The sequence below is a fragment of the Aptenodytes patagonicus genome, chromosome 17 (assembly GCF_965638725.1).
Source record: "Aptenodytes patagonicus chromosome 17, bAptPat1.pri.cur, whole genome shotgun sequence".
NCBI classification, from domain to species: domain Eukaryota; kingdom Metazoa; phylum Chordata; class Aves; order Sphenisciformes; family Spheniscidae; genus Aptenodytes; species Aptenodytes patagonicus.
The window spans coordinates 1,966,578-1,994,288 of record NC_134965.1 but is presented as its reverse complement, the minus strand read 5'-3'; the positions used below and the strand labels follow the sequence as shown (position 1 = coordinate 1,994,288).

The following is a 27,711-nucleotide window of genomic DNA, read 5'->3' as shown; positions in this document are numbered from 1 at the left end:
CAGGTTGACACATCTCCCACTAGTTGAAGCTGAAAGTCAGAAGCCAGGCTAAGAGCTTTTTACCCAACGCGAGTTACCTAAAAACTGATCTTGAACTTTGTATTGTGGTTGGTTGTGAGAGTGGTGCTACCATTGGAGATGATGCTGGATAGAGGAATTAAGACTGGAAAAATAAAGGAGGGAGTGAATCCTTCCAGCCTGGGTTATGAGTAGCAGGAGCCCGTACAAAAAGGAGGAGACATAAGGTTGCGTCCCACTGTAAAATGGATGTGCTGATCTGGTGAAAAACAACACCCCCTGTATCTGTGCCAGATTCTAGAATAGTTGTGATTGTTTTTTTTTAACCTCAGGAATGTTAAATGTCATTTGGTAAACTTGCTCTAGAAGATGATAGCAGTACTGTAAGCATTTTCTGAGGGAAATGTGAGCTGTAAAGGTTTATTAATAGGATGTAAAACAATTATTTGTTTGTGTGCTTTCCCCCCTGAGGAATCTTTTCCTTTATGTTTTCTAAATAATACAAGACATCCTTGGCAGCAGAATCCCCACAGTTGTTAATGTCAGATTGTTACCAGATTTGGCAGTGATTGTTTTCTAATAATATGTATGTTTTTCCCTTGCTCCCCATGCAAGAGTGACAGTTTGCTGAAACTCAGTGCAAGATTAAAAAAAAGGTCAGCACTTGCCATTTACATCCCCGAAAACAAGTGATCTAGTTAGCTCAGATCCTTATTTTTATTATTTATCTGCCTTTTAGTTATCTAAGAAAAGGATTTCCAAGAAGCAGATGAGAGGTGGGGTTGGAATTCCTCCTGTGTTTTAGCTCCTGTTTAGATCCTATTCATGTTGGGGCTTGAATAATAACTTTCCTACACTCCCAACAGAAGAGCTGGTGAAACTCATTTCAGTTTTCATCTTATTTGTAAGGTTTGTCAAGATGTTTTAATTTAATAAGCTTCACAACAGCCTAGTTAAGTGATTAATATCTTCTCTGAGATAAGAGTGGGAAACAGAGGCCCACAAATGGAAAATGCCTGGTGCAAGGTCTCAGAAGCCGGCTTGTGCCAGGATTTATTTTGCCAGCTTGGATGTCATCCCTGGGGCTGCCCATTGCTTGCCCGTAGCCTCGCACAGAGGGTGCAGACCAGGGAGAGCCAAATCCTCCTCCTCCGGGAAGGCTTCAGCAAGGCTTAGAACAGGGTCCACGTTTCTGATTTTTCTCATTTCTCACTACTACAGTGAGTTTGTGTGTCCGCTACTCTGACCCGAATCAGTGTAATATTAAAAGCCTTTCTGGCTGGCACCTCTGGTTGCTCCGACGCCGAGCTGTCCAAGGAGCCGGGGAGAAATGGTTCTGTCTTGTATCTTCAGCCACGTGGCAATGAACATGCAACAGCTGTCAGGATCCCAAACCGAACCATCAACTTTTCTCTGCACCAGCCTGTTTCCTAAACAAAGCGCTCTGATTACCGAATATTATCCATCTCTCCGAGGAGCCCCGGCTACTCCCCCAGCTGCCGTCTTCCTCCAGAAGTGAACATGAAAGATGGACTGAGTCTGATCCTGGGGCAGGATTAACAACCTGTGATGTGTCACAGCAGAGAAGAAAGGGCAGCATTTAAAGCTCCTCTCATCTGTTATGGCAACAAAACACAACAGAAGAAGTAGCCGATTACCAAACACAACGCAACCTCTTTCAGAAAGGGATTAAGCAGCTGAATGCATTTTTTTAGACTGAAAGTGATACGGTGTTAAATATAACCCTTTTAGACTATTTCTTCCTGGGGATTATTTTGGAAAAGCAGTGTGACCCTGGATCCATGAGCATCCCTTGATGCTAGAAGTATTAGCTAGGAACGAGAACGTTAAGCGAGGGTGAGCTACTGTTAGTTATTTTTGCCTTATCAGTCTTCATCTCAAGATTACTCGCAAGATCCTCTCGCCGATGTGCTATTCTTAGCTGGAAAATTAACTTGTTAAATTTCTAGAGTGATTTTAGTCTTATTAATGAGAACATTAGCAAGTCTGTACTTTGTTTTAATTTAGTTGACTATATTGGAATTTAAAATCTAGACGACAGTATATTCTTTAAAATAAAAAAAGATTCATTTAGTAAGAGTAATTTTTTTTTTTTTTTTGTGAGAACATGGGATGTTTAACAAAGCGGAGGCTATTCACGATAGCCTAACCCCAACTCCCAGCCTTAATGATGTCCGACTGCAAGCTGGTGTGGGGAAGGGCTGGCATCAGGTTACAGAAGAATCCCTTGAAGATTTAATTTCAAGAAAATAGCAGAGGTGGAGAAAGTATATTTTTCTTTCTGTGATTTTCTTTGCTGTGTTTTTTGTGTATCAAATAATACCAAATTATTACACTTGTTTGGGTGAAATACCCCTTTCTGAATAGTTTTTACTTGAACGAGCTGCTCTGTTGTCATTCCTAATAACCAAAACTGGAGTTCTGGAACAGATATCCAGGATTATTTTGGGGGTAGAAATATTAAAAACTTGCCCCACACTTTCCTTCAGACTCTTTTTCTGTGAGATACCACAAAGTTCCCACCACACTTTGGGAATATGGTAAATCCTAGAAGACACTATAATAAGCAAACCTGGAAGAATACAGTGGTTTCAGTGTTAAATCAGAAAAGCATCCCTAACCTGTTCCGGTTAAGTATTATATTGTATTCAGACTTGAAGGGCTTGCATATACCTTCACGTAGCTGCCTAGGGCTGGGCATCGGCTTGGTGAAATGTTGTTGTTGATTGCATGCCTTTACAAACCTCGGCGTCTGTACAGCAGCAGAGCTGAGGGCTTTTTGGGTGGGAGGAGAAGGAGGAGAGCTCTGTAGGTTGCACGCAGTGGTGTACTGACTTAGCCACAGTCCACATCAGCTTCTGTAGCCTACCCAACGTGAACTTAAAATTGGGATGGGGAAAGATAGCATCAGAAGTGATACCTATTTCAAGCAATGTACTCTAACTGGGCAAACGTGGCTGACTCAACTGCATCTGCCCTACTTGAATGAATTTACCAAGTAATATAAAGTGAAGAAAAGAGCAGCTTCCTAGTGAAGCAGGAGGAGATATTTTCTCTCTGTTGCAATACTTGACTCCATGAGTGACCACTTAAACCTTCTTGGCAGCAATGGAGAGCAACTGAGACCCACCTCTTTCTACCAGGGGAGATTGCAGGTAGGGTTTCTGATAGCTGTTAGGATTGTAATACACATTTGGAGTAGTCCTAAGCCGTGAACCGAGACCTGTCATGCTGCGGGATGTACAAATGCAGCAGGGCAGATGTTTCCATGGCTCTCTCTGTGTAAAGGCACTGCGGACTGGAAAAAAGTTAGAGGAACTACATAAGATTTAAAGTAGAGACAGACGTACAGATATCTCCAGTTTTAGAGTCTAATGGTGAAACACCTGTTTATATTAAATAAATTGAACAGCTCTAATTATGAGGGTTTTGATCAGCCAGGATGTGATCACTCCGTGGAAAAGAGACCTGTTGAAATGAAAATTACCTGAGATACTAATTTGTTACCTGTGTTGAGAAACATATTACGGTTATTACTGGGGAATGTTGGGCATTTTCATTGAAATCTAACTCGGTTAAAACGTGCTGTTACTTTTGCCAAATGACACCAACTTGATATTAATATTTTAGAGAGTGGTACTTTTCCTTTTGAGTCAGTATTTAATCCACACACACTCACACGTTATGTTGGGGGATCCTTTGGAGATGTAGAACCCGTTGTGTGGAAAGGCTAACATTTTGAACGATAAAAGGCTGAGATGTGAAGTGGGCCCTGTTCACACGCTGTGGTGGTATGTAAGTGGATGTTTCGAAAGTCATTTTTCAAAGGTGGCATGTCAGGAGCTTGGATAAGCATAAAGCTGAGCGTTTATTGTCCTTAAGTATTCGCTGGTATCTTTTAAAGCTGGTATCTGCTAGCTATAGCGGCGGGTTCAAAATCGGGTGTGCGCATGGTGCCTACCTCGCTTCCCCCTGTAGTTTCAAGCAGGTGGTACTTTGAATGGAAAAAGCTTGCAGTGATTCACCCACAAAATGGTTGCACTTAACCAACATCTGAAGTACATTTGCAACATCTATTCACCATAGCATGGGTACATTACTTTCTTCTTTCGTGAGTTTATGGTTACTTAAAGAGCTTAAAGTTCGTGCAAAATATTATTTCATATGATTTTGAAAAGCGACTTTTTACTGCGCAACCTGTAAAATGCAGAGGATAATGTTACCTGCCGAGTACGTAGCCCTGGAAGGAATCAGCGTCTCGGCTGCTTTACTGTTACATCTTCTGCTTCATTAGCGGAGCTCAACGGCAGACTCTTGTCTGCTATTAGAGAGGCCCTTGCCACTATTAAGAAAAACTGAATTACCGTGGAGTGGTAATAAGATGCAGCATTACTGCCTTTCATGATTTTATCAGGAGTCTCATGATTTTTTTTTTTTTTTTAAATCTTAGATCCTGAAGTAATATCATTATGTGAAAGGCACTCCCTTTCATGAGGCTAAAAAATGAAATGCAAATAAAGAAAACCCTGAACATACATGCCACAGTTTTTAAAGCAGTTTCATAGGAGGGAGGCACTGAATTGGTGGGTTTGTATACTTGAGATTGGAAATATTACAAAGTTTTGTCAAGCTGTAAGAAGCAGTGAAGCATCTCACAAAGGCATAGCTTTATACCTTGTGCATATTTGCTGCTAGTTAAGTGGAGTCCCTGTGTCCCGGGTAGCATCCTTTATGTCCTACGCATCCGTGTGTGTGCGTGTTGCTGCTGTGGCTGCAGCTGGTTTGCAGAGGCTGTTTCTTCTCCCAAAGCCTGGTCGCTCCAACAGCCCGGCAGGTCCTGGGCTGCCTCACCAATGTCACCCCGGGTGCTGTGTGGGAGTAGCAGCTGTACTTTGGCCACCGCTTCCACTAGCACAGCTGCTCCCCGGTAGCTTTTTCTAGCTTGTCCCAAACAGAGCCAACTGTAAAAGTAAAGGTGCGCTTGTGCCAATGTAACTGCATCTGCGCTGCGGGTCTGCCAGCATGGCTCCAGCTTCTGACCCAGCCTCTGGCAGAGGCTGTTGTAGGGATCACGGCTCCGGCTGTCCCCTGTCCCCTCTGCTGGAGGCTGCTCCTTCCCCCCTGGGGTGACAGACATGGCTGGTGATCTAAATTAATACATCAAGTTTGAACCAAAGCAGCTGAGGACCTGGCATATGTCCCCTTCTGCTGTCGCACCTTCTAACAGTACCTCTGGCAGAAAGGGACAGAGTATACGGCTTGGGGCAGCACAAGGTAGCTATCGCGGCTACAGGATGCTCAATATCTCCATCGTCATTAAAATATTTCCAGGCATCTTTGCATGCTGTAGGTATGCTGGCATGCATTAGTAGTATTTCCTTGATCTGTGTTTCAGTGCTTAGTCATGGAGAGCAAGGGAGGTGAAGCTCCCTGAACACAGGCAGGGAAGAGGATTGTGGTACATTTTCTGTCATTAAAGTAGGTCAGCAGTCCTCCTTCGCTGGCTCTTAGCCTGGAATCATAGAATCATTAAAGTTGGAAAAGACGCGTAAGATCATTGAGTCCAACCATCGACCCAACACCACCATGCCCACTAAACCATGTCCCTAAGCACCTCATCTACACGTCTTTTAAATACCTCCAGGGATGGGGACTCCACCACTTCCCCGGGCAGCCTGGTCTAATGTTTAACCACTCTTTCAGTAAAGAAATTTTTCCTCACGTCCAATCTAAACCTCCCCTGGCCCAACTTGAGGCCGTTTCCTCTCGTCCTATCGCTTGTTACTTGGGAGAAGAGACCGACACCCACCTCGCTACAACCCCCTTTCAGGGAGTTGTAGAGAGCGATGAGGTCTCCCCTCAGCCTCCTTTTCTCCAGGCTAAACAACCCCAGTTCCCTCAGACGCTCCTCAGAAGACTTGTTCTCCAGACCCCTCACCAGCCTCGTTGCCCTTCCCTGGACACGCTCCAGCACCTCAACGTCCTTCTTGTAGTGAGGGGCCCAAAACTGAACACAGTATTCGAGGTGCGGCCTCACCAGGGCCGAGTACAGGGGGACGATCACTTCCCTAGTCCTGCTGGCCACACTATTTCTGATACAGGCCAGGATGCCATTGGCCTTCTTGGCCGCCTGGGCACACTGCCGGCTCATGTTCAGCCGGCTGTCGACCAGCACCCCCAGGTCCTTTTCCGACAGGCAGCTTTCCAGCCACTCTTCCCCAAGCCTGTAGCGCTGCATGGGGTTGTTGTGGCCCAGGTGCAGGACCCGGCACTTGGCCTTGTTGAACCTCATACAGAAAGAGAGACCCATACAATACTCGTTCCTCTTCTTCGTCCTCCGCAGTTGAACATGGATTATCCATTACAGACAGCTGTTTTGGGAAGAAACAATGTTGAGATCAAGTAATGAAATTCTGTCAGGGATTGCACCAAGTTGTTAGTACATCCATTGAAAGTGAAAGATTTTAATACTGCCACTGTACAGAAAACCTGCAGTTTTTTTTCCCTTCAAACCAATAGTAATACTGCCAGAAACTACTTCACTGGAGCTACTACCATTGATACTAAACTTGTGCGATGTATCTCCTGTTAAATCTGGAGCACTGGGAGTGGAGTAACCACACAAATAATTTCCTTGAAGGTTTCAGTTTGCATTGGCACTGAGTTGGTAAGCGCTGAGATAAAAGGCCTGCCTAGAGCACCCCGTATTAACCAAGCCATCCATGTGAAATGCATCCACTTACTTAAGTAAATCTAACAGCCACTTGGCCTTGAGCAAGAGCACGTTTTTTTCTTTGTGGTTTCTTTAGATAATTTCAAGCTCAAATGTAAGTGCTCCGATCCAATGTCTTCTGGGCAAAGGTGGTTATAAAATTGTGGTGAAAAACATTGGCTTGTAACTATTGGAAAAACTTGTCTTTGCAGCACTGTATGCATCTGATATGTGACAGTAGCAAAACATATCCTGGAGAATGCTGCCGTGTCTTCATTAAAAGTCTGTTGAGCAGTGAGATGGCAAACTCAATTGTGAAAGCACAATTATTTGGGTTATTCAAGATGAGAAAAAACACCACCAAGCACCAGAGTGAGAGAGCAAAGCCAGCCAAGTAGACCAAGCAACAGCAGATGAGGTTATGCGTTAACAACTGCAAGATCGGGGCTACTGGAAGAATGAACTATTCATAAACAGCCCTGGCCTCTAAATTAACTAGGATGATTCAGTGAAATGACCTGTGGGCAGCTCAATAGGTATTTTTGTTCAGTGCACTGAAACAATTCAAAAAGATGTAAATAATTAAAGGATGAATAAAATCTTAGAGACTGGAATAGAAAACATTGCTGTTGTTTAAAGCAGTTGCTCAAGGCAGCCTTTCAAGGACACGCTGTTTTCATTGCACTCTGTCCCCCGAAAGACAGAGCTGAAGTAAGGGTTTGTAGATGGCCAGTGGAGATGCTTACATGTAAGGAAAGGCCACGGTATGAGAAAAGGCTGGAGGGACTGGAACTGGGCATGGAGGAAATTGGGAGGACATCAGAGTTACTAAGGTTGAGGGTAGAAGCAATAGCTGAAGTAATCCGTCTCCTTCCTACGTGGTACGAGCCCAGGGCACGTGCGGCACAATCCATTTGGGGCTGGTCAGGTTCTCACCAGACGATGCGTAATTGAGTTGGGGAGCCCACTGGTGCAAAATAGCTGGGGAAGCGTGGCCGTGGACCTGAGAGCAGGTGAGGCTGGCTACAAAACCATGGGGAAAAGGAGGGAGGTAGATATTTTAGCACTTACTTTTTTCTACACTGAGCCGTATCCAAAACCTACGAGAGCGTCACTGCTGTGCCAGCGCTGGGGATGTCCCGCAGGGTGGGAGATCCAGTCCAAGCGCCTGCTCTGAGAAGGGGCTGGAGGCAGCATTGGGCTTTGCTTTCCCTTCCCTTCACCCACACGCTGTTGTTCAGACCTATGTCCTAATGTGCCCCGGTGAGATCTGCAGGGCAAACACCGCTGTGGGAGTGTATGGAAGTAAAATTAGACCCTTGTGAACAGTTGATTTTTATCTTCTTCCCACCAGTGGCTCTGTGGCTCAGTCTTGATTTTGCTGTGCTCTGTCTCTGTGGAACAACATAATCGCCCTATTTCCAAGCCCTTTATTGTTTTTCTCAGGTTTTTTTGTGCAACAAAGATAGACTTTCACTTGGTACTTTGCAGAATCATTTAATGTTGTTTGTTTTTAATCTGTTGTGTGATTAAAATAGATTAATGTTGTAGTAACATAAAAACCCTCAGGGGGGTTTTGTTCTCTTTGTAAATATTCTCTAGGATCTCTTCTGTCTTCTAAACTGTGTGTAGGGAGAGTATTTAATGGGACCTGGAGAGAAAAGAGACGCATTTTAAACTTAATATAAGAATTTAATTTTTAATAGGTTTCATTTGGGGGTACAGTATTCATATTGGAGTGGAAATTAAAGTGTCTAAATGCTTTGTATGTAAGCTGTTGGAAAGTCTATTAAGCGATGTGCGGGTAAAAACCTTTCTTTCCTTTTTTATCTGATCTTAAAAATAGGAAATTATGGAAGCTATTCATTGATATCATTCACTGGTATTTAACCTGGTTTTGCAAACTTACCTTTGAGGTTTTTTTGGCTGATATAGAGAGGGTTTACTCTGCAGAGAGTGGAGTGACCTTCCCTCCTCCAGCAGACCTCGTTTGTCCCCGCATGGATCTCGGGAGGGCTGTGCAGAGTACGGGAAGTTATTACAGGAATTAAGTCACTTTTAGCGTGTTGCCGGCCATATGGACAATTGAGGAGTGGTTAACCAAGACACATGTGCCGCAGTGGGTTTTATTCACGTTCAAGTAAAATGCCTGTGGTCTCTCAAAATTTGTGGATGAGAAGGGTGAAAAGAAGCATTAGTAGCTTCATAAATGTACTCTGGTCTTTACCTGGGAGTAAAGGCTCTGTGGTTTTCTTTCAAGGTTAGGGAGATTTTTACTTTGTGTTATCATCTAATAACAGGCTTTAATCATATCAGCCTGATGAGGAGGTGGGAAGCTCAGCTGTAGGTAGCTCCTGTTGTGCTTCGTGCACTGCTAGTCCAGAGACTCTTCTGTGTCACACCTTGCGAGGGAGACTTCAACTCTCAAACCATCAAACTGGAGATCACTTGTGTATTTGATTACCATTTCCATCTGTGGAAGAGCGTCGTGGTTTGAAATGCTCCATCTCTCCTTGCGCAACATCCCCTCTGCAGGACTGGCTCCCGATGGCCACGGGCCACACCGGGCTGCCAGCAAAGGGAGCTTGACATGGCAAGTGTAGGCAAGCTGGCTGAATTAGTTAGCAGTTAGGCTTCTGTGTCTAAATCACAAGTTAATTTGATTTCTTCGCAGCTGATAACTTGCACGAGTTTATAACTAGTCAGTGCCTCAGTTTGATGTACATAAAGCGGGGGATGCTGAGACGCTCATGGCAAGAACCCCCTTTGCAGCTATTGACCTTCTCTAGCAGCTACAGCGATAAACAGCAGTGATCCCTGCTGCATATATATTTCCAGGTCTGTGAGATTAGTTTAATACCTCAGCTTTATCTTGGCATTGTGGACTGCTTTCTGTCTTCATGTGGAGGCATCAGAATGTCCTCAGGCTCTTTTGTAAGATTAAGAGCTTCCCTTGGCATCCTGACAAGGAGGAAATTTAAGGAACAAGAGTATTTAACTTAAAGCTAATCTGTTTTTTGTGAAAGCAGGAGGATTAGACCATTAAGTTCTATGTGCCTGGCAGGTTTACGCCACTGATGGCACTGATGAACGAAACGCTGCGGAGAGGTGAGCTGGAGATTGATGGTGGGTTGGAGCTGGAAGGAAGGAATGAGAGCATTTGCCAAGCGGGGTCATCAGGCCTTTGCCAGGCAGCGAGTGATTTTGAGTCCATGCATGAGCTGCGATGTGGCTATAGGTTCTGCGTGACTGTGCATTTCATTAAGGAAGAACAGAGCACATGGACGAAGTCGCGTGTGGAAAAGGAAGGGGCAAGTCTCTACCCCTGCCTCGCGCTGGGCTCGTTGGAGTTGCATGTGAGCCCCCAACCCTGAGCAATGCCAATGTATTCCTCCTTCACAGCATCTCCTGTACATACTTCCTGGGCCACAGAGTTTTGCGTCTCCTAAAACCTTCTTATATATATCCTAAACTTGCTTTGTATCTAGAATTCAGTTTTAAGCCTTACTTGAAGAAGAATAACTTAGAGAAAATGCTTCATCCATTTGTTGTGGCACCGCCTCTTTCTTCTGAGGACAAGTTGTTAAACGTTTTCAACAGTTTCCAGTAAAACTGCTGGCTGTTGGTAAATGTTAAACTGTCTTTTTTTTCCCCCTACTATTCAGAAACAAACTATAAGTAAGCTTGAAGTGAATGCTGGAGAGCTTCCAACGCAAATGGCAGACTTAGCACCTCTTGGGAGCAGGAGGGGTTCGGATCCCTCTAGAAGTGGAGTGTGAGAAGCCAGTGTGGGTCCCTGCCTGCAGCCAGAATAATTTGCATGTGCTTCTCTCCCTCCTTCCCTCTGAAGAAATTTGACAGCCCTGCTGTGATAATAATTAAAAGAAATCCTCCTCACTTGCACCAGAACACGGCGAGTGACTACATTTATGTACATATATTCCTACGCAAAGGTATGCGCACACATGCACATACATATATATGATAAATATGTATCTTATAATGGGTTGATCTGTTGAATGGAGCTCTCGGTAGTTTCTTTCTAAATGTTAATGGGCCCACTTGATTTTCAGTGTATTTTCTGTGTTGTACTGGAGATTGTTACCGTTTCAGCCTTCTGCATATTATGTAAGGATTATATATGATTATAAAGTATTCGTGGTTGTCAGGGCCTAATGGAAAACTAAACAAATGAGCTCAGGACATGATTATAAAATGCTCATGGCTGTCAGCCTCACTGAAAAGTGAAAAAACCCAGCTAGGTACTTCTCATACATCCAAATGCAGAACAAGGAGTAGTGCAAGGAAATAAATTATTATATATTACATTTACTTACTCATTCACTTACTCAAATGCATCCGTTGAACCACAGTGAAGAGTGTTGGCATTCTGCCAGGCTTGAATTTGACCTTTTTTTAATCCTTATCATTATTCTCATGAAGCGAATACAGAGAGGCCTTAAGCAAGAGCTGATTCTTGTTTTACATCAGCCCCTGCTCTGAAAAGCTCATCATCTAAATACTTGGAAACAGGGACAAGCACTGACCTAACTGCATCTTGAGGGAGCCAGAGCAGAACTTTAATCTTCTAGTCTAGTGCACTGTCCCTGAATCATGGTGATTTTCCATAGTTCAGATCATATTCTCTATGTATTTGGAGATGTTGCAAGATCAGTTTGCCCAATACATCCTCAAGGGTTATTGCTGAAAGCTTCTCATAGCCTTGTAAGAAGTATGTGCTTCGGCATATCTATTACCTGTTAAACCTGGCAAAATAATAGGGTTTTCCTATGTCATAACAAATCACGCCTGTGCTAAAATAGCTGCAAACGTTCTCTAAGACTTAATGAACTCTTGCTGTTCTGCAGTGGTCCAAACAACTTGTTATTGTGGCTGTTATATAGTGCAGAATTATATTATCGAAACTGTCTCATAAAAAGACAAGATGGGGTGTCGGGGAAGCTAATCCCACTCTGCAGGAAGTCTGTGGGCTGTGTGGCACAGAAATGTACTTTTTTTTTTTTTCATGGTAACGCAGGTTATAGGCGTGTAATCTTTTGTAATTCTGATATGATTAAACAGAGGTAGTAGCAGAAGGCATTTCTGTTTCTTCCTAAAGTCCCTTTAAACTGAAGCACAGTAAGAGAGGACAAAACAGAGAGAAAGAAACATTTCATATTTCTCTTATGCTTTGCATAAAGCAGCCCTGGATCCCAAAGCGAAGCAAGATAGGGAATTTGGGGAATTAAAGTCCACTTTGACTTTCAAGAACTTCTCTCGAACAAGTTTCCACGCCATCATAAAAAATGTCAGTGTAAAATATCTGAACTAGAGCAAATTGAACAATTTGGCGATTCTAATGCTTTCATCTGAAGTCTCATGCCCGCAAGGATGTGAAAAAGTCAATAACATGAATTGGAAGGTATTGATTATTTCGCTGGGCTGCTGTTGAAACATCGTATGTGCTTGATTTGGTCTCCCAACACCCAGTAAATGTTTGTTTTTCGTTTCACCTCCCTTTCTGAAAAGAATTGAAAACACTATAAAACCGAAAGCGGGGTTTTTTTCCTAATTTTAAAGCATTTTTCTTAAACTTAAATAAATGTTATTTTTAAAGGTTCCCCTTTAAAAGGGGAATATATCCTTTAAGGATGGATATTTCATGCCACAGATGGGCCTATTCTTAATTTACTTTGTAAGGCACTGAACCTTCTGTTCGACACTGCCATCTGCAGCCCCCTGGATTTTAGGACATTTGGATAAGGCCTGTCTCCATCAGCCAGCTTGCGGGGCCGGGCCTCTGCTCCTTGGAAACAAACCCAGTTATGGAAACGTCCTTTTTTCCTGCTGCCTCTCTGCCGGGACCTGTCTTGCCACCTTGCTGAATTATAGCAAGAGATTGAAATGAAAGCCACAACTGGGAGGAAGCTTGGGGTCAAAGTCTACGATGTGGAAGATTTAAAGGCTGTAGTACACCAAGGTCAGCTGTGTTGACTCCTGAATCCAAAAGAGCAAGTGTGAAGCTGCCTTCACTTTGTACTGCTAAGCATTTACACTGTTCTACCTGAGACAGATAGCAAAAGAGAGAAAAAAAGAAAAGGGATTATTGTGGGTATTGGTAGAACTGATTTGACTGTAAGATTCTCCACAAGAGTAAAAATATTTACATCCCAGTTGGTTAAAAATCTGTCCAGTATGTCTATTTGTTTAGCTAGCATTAATTACCTAAATCAGCTCCTTCTGGTAGAAGACTATTCAGTGTTTGGTTAATTTCCAAGATTCAAACATTTTGCTTTAAATTACTAGAATTCAGACAGAAACATGCTCATGCTAGTTTGCTAATGCAGTGTTATGAAAACACACACGTTGCACCATGAGCAGAAGGCAGGGGGTTGGCATGGTCCCGCTGGGGCATGGCCGTGTGAAGTGATGAGACCCAAAATGCCGTAGCCCTGAGTTGAGCACTGCAAGAGGAGTCGGGCTGCCGGTGGGAAAGGAACAGAAACCGAACCCCTTCGCCCCCAACTCTGCAGAACCCCCCGAGCACATCCTTCCAGTCTGACCCTGATCCATGGTCAAGTGAGCTTAAGCACATGCTGGAAGTTAAGCGCATGCTGTAATGCTGCCCTAAGAGGGATGTTTTCCCTGATCAAAGGCCTTTGAGAGGAGGAACAGAGAGGGGAAAATAAAAGGTGAGTTGTTCAGCTGTTGAGATAAAAATGAAAGTTGAGCAATAAAACCTCCTTTCTCAACGGTTCACCTATGCTAGATGGAAGATGTTCAGATATTGCATTCCAGGCCGGCTCTGCAGAGCGCCGAGCCAAAGGAGGCTCTGTTGAACAGGGTTTTTCTGCCTTGTATCTCCAAGCCAATTATTCAGATAATGTGGAAATTCCTAGCTTGCAATTTTGCAGAGTTCAGGCTGCCAGCTGTCTGAAGGCGAGTTGCTGGTTCCTTGCTGGAAAGGTTTGGAGCACGGGCTGTTTGCTGGCACTTTGCAGAGCTGTTGAAAGTCCTGAAGTGGGGGAGGGTTGTTACCACCGCCCGTGGTTGTAGGACACTGGGGATGACCCAGACCGAGGAAAGCCTGGCTGCATGAGGCTGTAACACCAGCGAGCAGGAAAGTTGATGACACCTTTGATTATATGACATGAAGATCCCTGAGCAGGTACGCCCTGAGTGCACCGGCACCTGGGCACACTGCCGCTGCTGTGCCAGCTGGTGTGCGTGAGCCCAGGTGTCTCCATCATGTTAATCCACAAATCAAATAATCAACTGCTGGTTGATTAAGAATTGACTTTCTTCGCATCCAGTTAAATATGTGCATAACTTGAGGGAGGCCAAGAGCTTTAATACTGAGGCTGCTGCTAGTTCAGGGAACTGCAGCGGGTGCTGCCACACAGGGCTGAACGATGGGGTGAGTTTTGCAAGCGTTTCTTCCAGCAGCAATGTCATTTAAAGCAAGCTTTGCCGGTTCAGGCTAAGGGTGGTTTTAGAAAAAATGAAATTAAGAGGGAAGAGGTGACTTTGAATTCAAATTACTTCCCCAGACCGGCTTATAAAATGGCCACATGTGCCAGGGAAGGGTGGTGCAGGGTGGGAAGGCGTGGCCAAGGGTGGATGCATGGAGCTGCCTACCTGCTGGAGACAGCACTGTGAGAGTGAATCTTCCTCTTGATCTGCCAGGAGCACAGGTGCGATGTGCTCTGTGCTCGCGGGATCTTGAGTTTGCTTTGTGGTGAGCAGCAGAGGTGGAAGAACATCTATGGGAGCAAAGCAAAGCATGGCCTCCGTTCCCACAAGTGCCTCAAGCACTTGTTTCCCCCTGTCCCTATCCAGAGCACCACTTGTTCAACATTTGTTTTAAATTTTGGTCTAAAAAAAGTTTGATAAAGTTAGTTTGAAATACTCTGGCAAACCTGTAATGTGGGAATAGGGAGATGGCTTCTCGTTTCCCTGCCTAACGCATTTTAAAGTAACAAACGGAAATTGTAAGTTGAGTTGTAGAGCTCCCCGACACAAGATAATGTTAAGGTAAAGAGCTTAGGAGGATTCAGAGGATTATTAGACATTTATGGAAATAATAAAAATATTATCACAGTTGTACCAGGTAGGATATCAGTTTGCTAGAGGGAGCAACCCTCAAGGTTCATTATATTAACCAGCCTCTTGCTGAGAGGGCTTGGAAGAGCTTTCCTTGTGTGCCGGTTATGAGCAAGTGCTGTGTTCACATCATCCCACTGCATCCGCAACTGGTGTGAGTCAGAAAGCAAATACCATATTAAATGGACCATTGATGTTATGCGTCGCATGTGACCTCTGTACCCGTCCCTGGAATAGCTGTCTCTCCTGTTTTCTGATCTAATGTGTGATGTATTTTGCTGAATTGACACTCACATGGGTGCCTTCTGGAGGGAGAAGATAAATGCGAAACTGTGTTTGTTTATTTAGCGGAAACACTGGTGATTAATGGTGCAAACTGTTTATACATACAGAGAGTCTTTGCTCTTAAGGCTGGGAAACCAGCTGCTGACAACGTGGGGCTGTCCTGGGTGAGTGCTGCAATTCCTTCCCTCCGTTTATGGCATCATGGGGAACTGGAACCCGTTCGCCACAGGTTTGCCACAAGAAATCGGCTCGCCGTGCGGTCGGCGGCACGGCTGTGTGCCACACATACTGTATATCCCAAATGACAGCTGAGCAAACTTATGAAATAACAATTGAGGATGATTATATTGGTTCTGAGGATTAGCACAGCAGGTAGCCGTGTTGGCACAGGGCAGGGTTTGGGCCGAAGGATAAGTACACATTCTTCTTATTACTGCAGCTAATAGGAATCTGCCAGACTTTGAAGCATAGAAAAGGCTCGCTGGCCACCTGTGAGCTAATCACATGGATTTGCCTCATTCTGTATTTCAGCTCACTTGGAGCCTGTAATCTAATTTCCAAACAGAGATGAGAAGAGTGAACAATTCATTTTCTACTTTACATGGCTGTGCTGGTAAACTTTTAATCCTTTTAGAATAATAGTTCCTTGCAACATGGAGGCAACACCACAAAGTCCTGCGTGTAAGGCTTGAGTCTTTGAATGCACCGGTTGCTGGATAATAATTAGCCTCAGCAAGGTACAACATGAATCAAAATAAAAGTTAGGAGCATAGGACATTTTTCAAATGGTGTTTTGAAGCATACGCAGGCTAATGATCTCAGTTTGTATAGAAAATCCCTGTGTTTTGGACTGCAACAGTACCCTGCAGCAGTCAGGGTTGTCTTCAGCTTCAGGCTTTGCACCCCGATGTGGGTGTCTTTTCTGCACGTAGGACACTATCGTCTCAGTCTCATATCCTACCGGCTAATTAACCATATCATAGTTAGAATGGAAGTATGTGTGGGGCAGATTTGGCTTTAATGTGATCTTCATTGCTCACCATTTATTTTGGGGCAGAGGATATTTATTTAGATTTTTAAGCTAGGTGCTGAGCTGACATTAAGTTGGGGGTGCTTACGTCTGCTAAAAGCCTGATTTTCGTTCATGCTGGTGTGTTTTAGGATGTGTTTATGTGACTGCTCCTCAGACTTTCTCTATCATAAAGAAAACACCACTGACATGCTGTTCTGCTGTTTTCATTAAGGACAGGTCAATCAGCATGTAGTAAAGGTGAGCACTGCTGCGTCTGGTGTGCGAAGGCCCTTTCACACCAATTCAGTGTCTTTTTAGTGATCTGCATGGACAGTGCAGAGATTATCCCAATCTCTGGGAAGAAGCACTTTGGTTAGAGCTTCCTTGAAGCCTCAGTAGTGAATAGGTAGTTCACAAGTGCCTTCACGCTGACTTTGCACCTTCGCTCATATTTTGCTTTCAGGTTGGTAATAAAAAAAGGTAGAGTCCCAAATTCCATTTTCTACAAACTACCATGGCTAGTGTTCACTGAAATTTTAGTCAGTCTTCTAGCAAAATGATACAAACGAGGATGTACAGTGGTAAAAGTGATATCCCTGAGATGATGAGCACAGCCAGACCTTTGTTCCACATTACAAGCTGATCATCCAGAGGGGTTAAGGAAAAGACTTTCCTGATCACATGGAGATGCCCGGGTGGCTGGACACGTTGCAGCCTGTTATTCCTCCAGGTCTGTTGGAGGGCAGGCACTGATGAGTCAATAGCCCTACCAACACAATCCTATTTCACAGAGTCCTTCTGTATGTATTTATAAGGAAAAAACCCTAATGTCATGGATAAATGTAATGAGAGTAGTTCAACTGATTTGAGTAAAACGTGTGACATTGTATGGAGCGATTAGGACATAACGGACCCTTTGCTATACCAAAATTTACTCTACCAGAAGCCACCAACTGTCCTGGAGTCTGTGAAACCAGAGCTGGTTGGCGGCACAGCCTTTCCAATTGCGATTAACATCTATACAGATTGACAGGCACAAAACAGCATCCTTCTGAGACCTGCCAGGCTCCCATCATCTCCCCACCTCCGTGTCTGGAAATTAACTTGTCTTAGGCAAATAGTCAGATTTCATTTCATTTGATTATGTAGTTTCGGTGACTGGGGAGGGCTGCAGTCCGGCTGGTGTTCGTTCAGTTCAAGTAATTGGAACAAACTAGTCAATGTTCAATAGATGTAAAGAGCAGGCTGGGAGAGCCATGGTCAAGAAAACGAGACGTCAAGGCAAAGTAAACTCTTGAGAGAATTATGTAGGGCCTCTTACTGAGGTAGAGAAGACATCATGAGATCTTTGGACCAGAAAAGACCCATATTACCGACATTGAATGATACGGGAGATAGTGATGCTCCCTTATGAATGGCTGTAATATAAAGCGAGACGCTTTTCAATCTTTGAATTATTATACAGGCTTTAATGGAATATCACATTCCTGTTTATAAAATGCTGTAGAATGATGTAAAAACAAAACTGATACATGCCAAAGAGCCATTGACATTATCATGCTTTTTTCTCAATTTTATATTCTTTCTATTTTAATTTCTATAAAATCTTTTAAGTCTCCTACCACTGTCCCGCACAGGAGTAATTTGGTACACCGAGTCATGTTTACCTAAAAAGAAAAACTTGTAGTAACTACAATCTCAAAGCAATGAAACACAAAATGGAGCGGTAGGTCTTCAGTTAAGTTACAGCTATATATTTAAACCTGTTCAGTAATTTGGCCCCCAATTTCCCCCCTTTTAAAATAAAACAAATTAATGGGATGTGTTTTAGCCGAATACAAGAAATTCAGACGTTACAAGACAAGCATAATTGACACATTTAGTGAGACCCCGTGTTGACCAGGAACATTGAAATCTCATGTCTACATTTATTGATATGACCTAGACCAGAAGAATTCTGCCTAAGCCATACTCCGTTAGAGCAGACAGTTGGATAATAGCCATCTTTTTCTCTGCAGCGCTGGAAACATGAGCAAAATAGTGCCGAGCGTGAGAATACTGTAAAGCGACACTGATCGCTGGAGTTGCGATGTGTAAGCTCAGCGAAGTTTTCCCGTAGGGACTAATGAGCTAAACTAGTTGTAATTAAAAGTGGGTATTGTCATGGTCATGCTGAGCTTCATCTTAGTGTTAGCAAGAGGGGCACTGGAGTTTTTAAGCTCTCTGCTTACATTGACATCATGCCTTTAAAAACAGAATAGAAAATTCTTGGCTCTAAAGAACAAATTCACAAAGGAACCGGTGGTATGTGTCTGGTGAGTTATGGGTATGACACCTCTCGGGGGGAATAAATGTGTTATTTTTCTGTATAAACATATCACACAGATCTCTTTTGTCCTTCATATATTAAACTGAGCTGTCATGCTAAATTCAGTCAGTGCTCATAAGGTGATACTTTTCAAGCTGCTTTTGAAAGCCGGTTTTCTTCAAGCTCATTCAAGTAATCCTGTCACGTACTAGCAGGATGAGCCGATGTCATGAGCATTTGAAGGCATATTGCAGCTACGTGGCAAAGGCAAATAGATGGTAAGGAAGGGGGGCGATAGATAAACCCAGTAGATTTTTCTTCCCTGGCCCTGTGATGAGGTTAACCTTGTGCTAAGGTTATCCAATCCCTATTGATAATTGGAGAACATTATCAAGCCGTGCTGTGTTTTCTTTTTTCAATTGGTTAGCATCCAGTACTGTCCCCTCATTTACTCTTAGCAGGTTTGAAACACTCTCGCCACGATTCTGCTCTGCCCACGGGGCAGGTCACTGGGTATTGTGTAATAGCCAGAGGAGGAGAGGGGAAGGCGCCTTTCTGAAGCCAAACCAAAGTGATGTTGGAGTGGACAGACCTTTGCAAGTGCCAACTCCTCTCTGAGAGACTGAAGGCTTCACTGTTGCATCTTGGCCTGAGTCTCCAGGGGTTTGGTCTCCGCTGTTGGTGGTTTCGCTTCACTCCCTTTGCACGTGTGCTGGAGCTGAGCTTGTCGGGTTGCATGGCCTGGGGACAGGTTTGGGAATAAGGACAGGCAGCCCGCCCCGTTCTCCCAGCACTGGCAAAGGAGACGCACATGCCACCAGCTTGCCTTGTGTCAGCAGAGTGACTAAACGTGCTTTAGGAGCGCTCGGAGGGTCGCACTAGGAGATTTGGTCTTGGAAAATTTCGAGAGAGGGATGTTGTCTCACAGAGCTGGTTTAATTTCTTTGAGGTGTCAAAGTAGCAAACATTCAAATTGCCATAATTGGTCTAGGCTTGCAAAAGGCCTTTGAGAAGATCCTGAAGAAAAGGCTACTGTGGAAGCTCAGTTGTTATGAAGCAAAAAGCAAAGGACTGTTACCAGCAAGATGTAGCTAAAGAAAGGAAAGCAAAGAGTTGGGTTATTTTCATCGTGATCTGTTAGTGACATGGCATTGGTTTAAGGGCAGCTGAAGTCTCGAGTCCTCTGTCCTGAGTTGGTCAATGTGAAAGACAGGAGGGCAAACAGCAGCAGTTACTCATGATCTAAGGGCACCTGTGATAGTTGGAGCTGGAGAGAGCTGTTAGAAACCACAGAGAAACCTCATCAGGCTGGGAGAACGGGGACTGAGAGTCCCTTGGACAAACTCGGAGCAACGCACATTAAACCAAAACATGCAGGTGCTACAGACCTCGCAGGGCTCTGAAGTAGCTGGGACAAGTCAAAACAAGAAGCTGGGTGTTACTAGAGATGGTTTAATGCAGACCTTCACTCATGTCTGCAGCTGCAGGCTGGGAACAGCTACATATGATGTGAGTGAGGAATCGGGTGGTGAATAATACAGTGAGGATGAAAATGCTTTGGTATAAATCAGTGGTGCAGCTCCTGAGGGCAGTGCAGTATGGGTCAGCCGCTTCCTCAAGAAAGTGGTGCAGAAGCCTAAGGCGTGTAACAGGATAGCAGAAAAAATAACAATATGGGATCAGGCATGTGGGAAAAGTCTCGTAGGAAGAAAGACTGGGAAGATAGGAGTTGAAAAACTTATAGGAGGTAAAAGGGGAAGGAACTTAATTTTATAAAGGACTGAGTGATATTGATGGTTTGTAGAGGAGTCTTTCTCTCACAGACTCGCAAGAACCAAGTGGAATTAAAAGGTGAGAAATGAAAACCTTGTGGAAGGAATATTTTCATAGGACATGCTAAGAAATTTACTGCTATGGGCAAGAACTTGAGAATACTCAGAAGGGACTTGAGACTTATGTGCATAACAAGCCCGTGCTGTGTTATCACAATTATAGAAAATCTTGGAAGAAAATCTCAGGCTTTTGGGTATAAGCCAATCTTACCAGAGATCAGCATGAGATCTCATGGGTTGGACAGTTTTTTACACCTGTTTTGGAAGAATCTTGTGCTGGCTGCAGTCAGTGGTAGGACACGTGGACCTCCGGCCTGGTTTAATAAGGCGTTGTCTATGTTTCTGTGAAACTAGGTGTGCTTTACAAATATTGTGATTACAAGACCTGGATTTCTTTAATTAAATTGCAAAATTGAAACAGGAAGCTAAAGCTCTTTGTGCTCAAACCTGTTATTATTAAAGAATATCCCCCAATGACTTCTGTCAGCATTGCTTCCCACGTGGGAAGTTTGCCAGCACGTTTGAGAAAAGTCCACTTCGATAAGCACTCCGGTGCTGGTAGCTGGCTACTGAATACTTCAGAGTTGCATAGTTAATGATGTAATTTATTACTTCCTAACTGGAAAGGTTAGGAAGCCAAGAGATTTTCCCTGTTGGAAATAAACCTTTGGCTGTGCATGTGTGTGTACATGTGTGCGTTGAAGCAGGATTGAGTTGTCATGGTGTTGCTTTCTCTTAGGGTCTGTTAGGATGTTACAATTGCATGCATCTATTTCCTATTAAGTAAAATGCAATGATTTCAGAGAGAGAGGGGTGTTTGGATGTTCTGTACTTCACTTTCCTCTAGAAAGCTGTATCTCATTCCTTTTTACTAAGTAAAGAGGTGCTTTTAAAAAAAAAAAATCAACCATCAAGTGCTTTCAATATTATACTCACAGTGTACAGGATATAGGAGTTACATTTATGGCGTGTGTTCTGTTTAACAGCTGGATGAAATAAATTGTTTCATGTGAAATATTGGAGGACTCTGCATTCTCAAATCAAGGCCAGAAGCAGCTCAATGACTGAAGAATTGTCAACATCTTGTGCAATTCCACTAAGTGCTTCTTTTCATTGATCTGCAACTTTATTGTTGACAATTAAATCCATTTCAACGCGGAAGATAAGCATTTTTAACAGGAGGTAGCAAAATCTTTTGTCCTGAATGATTTTCTTCTCTGTTTTATAATTAAGTACAAAGTGTGTCACAAGTCTTGCTATTCAGTTGTACTAAATACCTGCTTACTGTGGAATAATTGGTATCAGCAGATGACAGAGCTGCTAGTAACCATGCTTTTGAATGCATGTTTTTAATTTGCATAATCAAATACTTTGTTAGTGTCCTTGGAAATTAGGATGAAAGATGACTGTGTGCTAAAAATGAAAAATTGTTTTTAGCAAATTATGTGAATCCAGTACAACAGATGAAATGCTCTGAGGCCTTTATGATACATGTTGGCTGGTGCACCCAACAACCTCCTCCATCCTTTGCAGTAATAGTTTCTGTCATCTGCCTTTATTTATCCCACTGTTTCATTGACCAATGTCTAATCAATATGAAATGTACAATCAGGTCTTAAATCTGATTAATTATTTATTTCAAGCCTTGTAAAATGCTTGTTGAAGTATACCACCCAGGGCCAGTGGTCAGCGGGGTATACGTTTTCTGCATTCCATTGACTTCAGAGAAGTTATGACGGTCGTATTGGTTGTGACAGTTTGCACCAATTGCCCACTTATCCATGTTAAAACTGAAGAAAATAGTTTTATATTTTTTGAAAGATCTAATTTTTTTATCTTGCATTAAGAAGTTTGCAGAAAACTTTAGTTAGGCAGAGGTAATATTGTCAAGAAAAGAGTTTAACTTATCAAGGTAGTAAAAGAAAATGAATGCTATTTTTAAATTAAATAATGCTATAAAAGATTTCCTTGGTAGGCTGAACGCTCAATCCCAAAGCTAATGCTGCAAAACACTGAAAACTCCTATAATTTTCCTACGTGTGCAATAAGGACTTGGAGCTTAATCCAAAACCCTCTCAAGAGAATGGAAAATTCGGTGTTGATTCTGAATTGCTCTCTTAAGATGCCTGCTTACTCCCAAGGCAGACACAGAGAGGCTGAATCCTAATGTGGATGGAAGGAGTGACAGGGAAACACTTGTTTCCGAATCAAACTCAGTTGTTCCAGACGTGGACATGGAAAAGTTGGATGATTTTGTGTTTAGAAAAAAGGTTTGGCCACTGTAAGTTGACAGCATCATGCAGGATGTTGTCTAAGGAGATTTCGTTCCCCAAGTACCATCAGGTCAGGTCAGAGATGCCCAGTTCACACATCCTTGGCTGTCACTCGGGAACCTGGCCGGGTTGGTGGTGCCCCAGCTGTCATCATGAAACACCCTGTGCTGGTACTTTGCATCTCCTGTGGCCTTTGGTGCAACCAAACATGTTGAACCTATCTGCAGACAACACTTGACCAGGCAAAATTAGAGCGTTCATTATTGGTGAATCTCTGGGAATTTCAAATTTGGCGAATTTCAACAGGGCCTTTTTGTCAGCAGAAGAATAGTTGGGCTTCGTCTTGTGGCTGTGATGTTCTCAACTGGCCACCTCTGGCCATCCTCTAGCTCTTTTGGATCACCCAAATGGTACAAAGGAGCCAGAACACAGAGCGTAGGTCAAATTTTACTGGTTTGCACATTAGGAAGAGAGGCAATGGCATTTCAGCTGAATGCTGCATATAACCTGTGTTCATTATAAAAATCCATGTCTTTTAATTGAAGTGTTTGCATGCACTGTGTACTTCTCTGTTATCTATGTGTATACATATAATGGATATGGGTATAAATATAAATGCATATGTATTACACATAACATACATGTATACAAACACATGGGAGTGCATGTGTGTATGTGTATGTTCACAGAACGTGTATAAAATATAATGTAAACTCCCAGCTACAGAGTCTCTCTAGTTCACATGCAGTCATTTGGTTTACTTACAGGTCTTCCCAGTGTGGCCTTGTCTGCTCCTCTGGTGTTATTGAGCCAACCAAGTAATAATCACGTAGACACAGCAAACTGCTAACTGCACTTGTGTTACTTGGAGGGGACTGAGTCCTGCATCTTGAGAGATCCCCAGATTGTGTGTGTTAAGTGAAAAATAGAGGAATTTGAGATTTAAGACACGTCAAAGGGCAAAGACAGGAAAGGAAGATAATGGAAGTTGCATGTCCTGTCGGTGTGGGACGAGCTTAGCCAATGTTTCTCCTCAGTCCTCAAAGAGCATCGAATTATGGCTTTATTCCTTTTTCGGTAAAAAGACTGACTGCTGCTGGATGCAATATCAACCCAGTGGAAAAAGGGAAGCCTGTGTCAGCACAGAAGTTACATCACAGTTACTGCTCTTCTGAATACCAATGCAGTAATTTTACTTTATCCAAAATAGAGTTTGGAGACTGCCATCAAATAAAGTTAGCTTGCTTGCTCCTTTAGCTGTTGGATGGGAATGAATTCCTACGATGTATAAACGCAGAAGGTGGTGTAGTTAGGTTGTCTGTATCATAGTGACGTGAAGGATTTTTTTTTCCCCTTAGTTTTTACACCAAGCTAGTCAGTCAACATTCAGAAATAATGTGATGTGCAAAGACATACTGGCAGAAAAAGAGTAATCTTGTATGTATGACCTTGAAGTACTGTTGATGAAGACTTGAGCCCTCCTTATGAGACAGATAATTGGTAGCGTTCATCACTGATGTGGGATTTCAACTCCTTAAATAGATACTGTGGGATGAAGAATTCTTTCTGATTTATATATCATAATTATTGGCCATGCAGGGATGCACGTGCCAGGCATACTGGGGTTAGAGAGACTCCTGGACATCTGATACCGTTTTGGGGTATAGCATAGGTGCAGTGGTGTAAGACAGAGAGAGGGAGAAACTGTGCACATGTTCAGTGTTTGACATTTGGAATAACATTATCTTACTAAATACAGCATCTTCTAAGCTGCGAACTAACAGGAATGGTACTTAAGGGGCTGTGTAATGAAGATGTAAGCAGCAGCAAAAAATACCCAGGAGACACTAGGATTCATAGCCCTGTTCTCCAGGGGAGGAGGAGCGACTGCGTGAGGAACAAACTCCCCAGCAGAGAGCTGCGCTGAATAAATGTTACACACACGAGAGACACTAAAAATATCAAATGAAAAGATTTAATGAATGCACTGAGTGCAAGGTGTTCCCCGTAGATTTGGAAGTCTCGTCTCTGCAGGATTTTCAGATCACCTACTGTGTATTCATCTTGTAGGGAGTTTCTAATGACAAGGCTAAGCCCTCAGAGCCCTAATTATTATGCCTTTCTGTCAAAAAAACAAAATGTCATAAGTCTTACACCTGTAAGGACTAGGAACATAGATCCACCTATTCTTGAACAAACTGTTGCTCATTCTTTCCTCCTTGGGGACCTGTCTTAACACATGTGGTGATCAAAGTCTGTCTAACTTTTAATAATGTTTGATCAAACAGGATTGATCCAAAGAATTAATGCAAATGGATTTTCCTTTATTTATAACCTGCAATTTAATTGCAATGAGATAGACCTTGGGCATACAGCAGAGTAATTCTTTTTATTCCTCGGGAGTCCCGCTATTGCCCCCATAGTCTTCTGATCCAAATTTGTGAAGGGGCTTCTGTGCCTGTTACAGATTGCATACTCCAGAAGTGATTGAAGTACGTCCTCATCAAATAAGTCTGTTTACTTTTTCCCCCCTCTTTCTCTCTCTCACTTTCTCCTTCTCATCTTTACCTCCCTTCTGCCCCCAAAAGGTTTTTCCCCATCTCTTGTCCACAAACTATTAAAAAAAGCTGAACTCCACTTTTACAAGACGGCTCACCATTGCGCAGGGCCTGTAAAACACTCAGTAATAGGGGGCCTGACATGTTTTGTTGGGATCTCTGCCTAAAATTAAACCCAAGTGATGATATGTGTTTGACACATTTCTGCCCTAAATGGTGCTCCTACTTCCCCCCGCCTGCCTGGCTGCAGGCATTGCCTTTTCCAGTCTTGGGTCAGCAACATTCCCCCAGGTTTGTTCAAAGGGGTGCCATGCATCAAATACTCATTGGCGGGAGTTTTGGGGAGTGATTCAAATGGGAAATTGCTGTAGAGCCCCAGTGAGCAAAACTCCACTGCAGGAAATGTTAAAATTATTATAATATTCATTGTTATTAAAGAGCTGGAAAACAAAACCAAGTCATTCCACAACCAACCAAACCCAAAAAGCCTGGGTTCCTACTAAAGTGTGTTTTAAGGTTTAGACCTCATGTAATAAGGCACAGAGCTCACATTGCATTTGTTCCCTCAGTGGGTCAGTAAGGGAGTGATGATAGAGTAACAATAATAGAAAATAGTAGTGCTAAACAAGGTCTGCCTTCTCTACCAGGTGGTTTATTTTGAGGAGAGTTATTGGAGGAAGAAGGCGAGAGGCAGATGCACACACTCACGTGAAGAGTGTGTTGTCCGACTCTCGTGTCTTTAAAGAAAACATATTCAGGACTAACCTTCTCAACTTCTTTGGCCATTCTTTTGAAAAGTAATGTCCAAAATTAATGTCACTGAAAGAAAAAGCGAGGCAAAAATATGTTATTTCCCTTAACCTTTTTGTTCTGTTCGTTTGGCAGCCCAGGCAATAGAGATGGTAAACATATAATAGTAATTAGGGATAAAGGGATGCGCCTAGAAAACAAGCAGTTCTCCAAGCAGAGAACGCAGTGGAGCCTGGCTTCCTGCAGAGCTCTCCCCCTCGCACTGCAGCAATTTGTGCTTACGTGGTTCAGTAGATAATTTCAGTGGTTTTTATGTGATCATTTAGGGACTGATTTTGCCAAATACGCATACAGATTATATTACCTACACTCACAAATACATCAGCACTGTTTTATGGCCTCAAATCTTGGAGTCGTGCGATTATTGTGCGAATCTAATTTTTCTTAAAAATGGATGAAACGCTAGCACGGTTGCACAGGAAAGTTGGGAAACGAATCCCTAGGAGGCAAGACGCAGGAGGCGAGTATGGAGAACCCAGCCTATATTGTGCTACAGAGACAGAACGAAGCAAAGCACAACCAACCCTCCTGGTATTTTTGCCTAAGGCAGAGGTGGGGATTTTTGGGGAGGTCTGACTCAAGATTTTTACAGCACTTGAACCACTGCACTCAGCTCATCTTTTGTGTACTTGCTTTTTTATACGTTAATGAAGACACCAGAAACTTTCTCCTTACAATAAAATAGGAGAAGAAGTATTAGGAGAAGGACTTGAGGGTTAGGGATGCTGCTGGAAATGACTTTGGGTTTGATTCAGTTTCACGTTGGCACAGTCCTTGATGAAAACAAAATGTAACTGCCGGAGTGCGACTCTGGCACAGCAGTTAGTTTGGTTTTGCCCATTTTGTCGCACACTTAACTGTTTTATCTCTTTCTTTTGTTGTTGCAGATAAAGAGTTAGGAGTCAGTACGCTAGCTGAAAATGACGACCCTGGTGCTAGGGGCCCAGCTGTCCCGAAAATATCAGGATTAGAAAGGAGTCAAGAGAAGAGCCAGGACAGCAGTAAAGACCCAGTACTTGAGCCTGTGGTGCCTAAAGACCCTTGTCCTCAGGTGACACAGCCTTTGGCCCAGCCCCAGTTGGAGCCGCAGCCTGAGGCACCCTGCCCCAGCCCTGCGCTTGCCCCGCGGCCGGAGGCTCCTGCACAGCCGCCTCCACCGCAAGCCGCGCAGCTGCCACCAGCCCCAGAAGAAGCCGCCCGCCCGCCCGCGCCGCAGCCGCCTGTCCAGCACCCGCCCCGGCCGCAGTCGCCGGTGCAGCCGGCCCATCCAAACCTCCCTCCGGTGCAGCCCCATCCGGCCTCTCAGAGCCTCTCGCAGCCACTCTCTGCCTATAACAGCAGCAGTTTAAGCCTCAACAGCTTAAGGTAGGCAAACGGAAACGCGTGTGCGCTGAAGCCCCGTGTCAATGCAGACTTGCTGCCTGGTGGTGATGCTTTACAGTGCCTGGAGGAAGCGGAGATGAATTAGCTAAAGGAGAGAAGTGGCAGCACATCCCGTCCCATGACTGGGAAATAGAGGGGACTTTGTGCATTTAACCTTAATTCCTTCCCTGAGCTGAGCCAGGATCACTTTATTTCTGATCTAGTGTTCCCATAAATGCCAGGTATTCTCGAGCACTTAGTTAATTTGCTTTTACTTTTCCTGCCTGTCATTGTGTGCTCAGGTTTTTGGAGGGAACTTTATGCAATATAGACCAGGAGAAGAAAATCCCAATTCTTGCTGGTTGGGCTGCTCTCTGAAGGCTAACTTCTTTTACCCTCCCATCCCTGTAAACATCT

The 27,711-nt window shown here is 43.5% G+C and overlaps 1 protein-coding gene across 6 annotated transcripts in view; it reads left to right on the top strand.

Annotated features, from left to right (window-relative positions):
• The window catches only part of AUTS2 (activator of transcription and developmental regulator AUTS2), an 803,292-nt gene that overhangs the window by 748,113 nt on the left and 27,468 nt on the right, over positions 1–27,711 (top strand). For all 6 annotated transcript variants that reach the window (XM_076354390.1, XM_076354394.1, XM_076354392.1 and 3 more), the window contains one exon: positions 26,820–27,297. In XM_076354390.1, the coding sequence (XP_076210505.1) occupies positions 26,820–27,297 (478 nt within the window). The remainder of the gene's footprint in view (positions 1–26,819; positions 27,298–27,711) is intronic.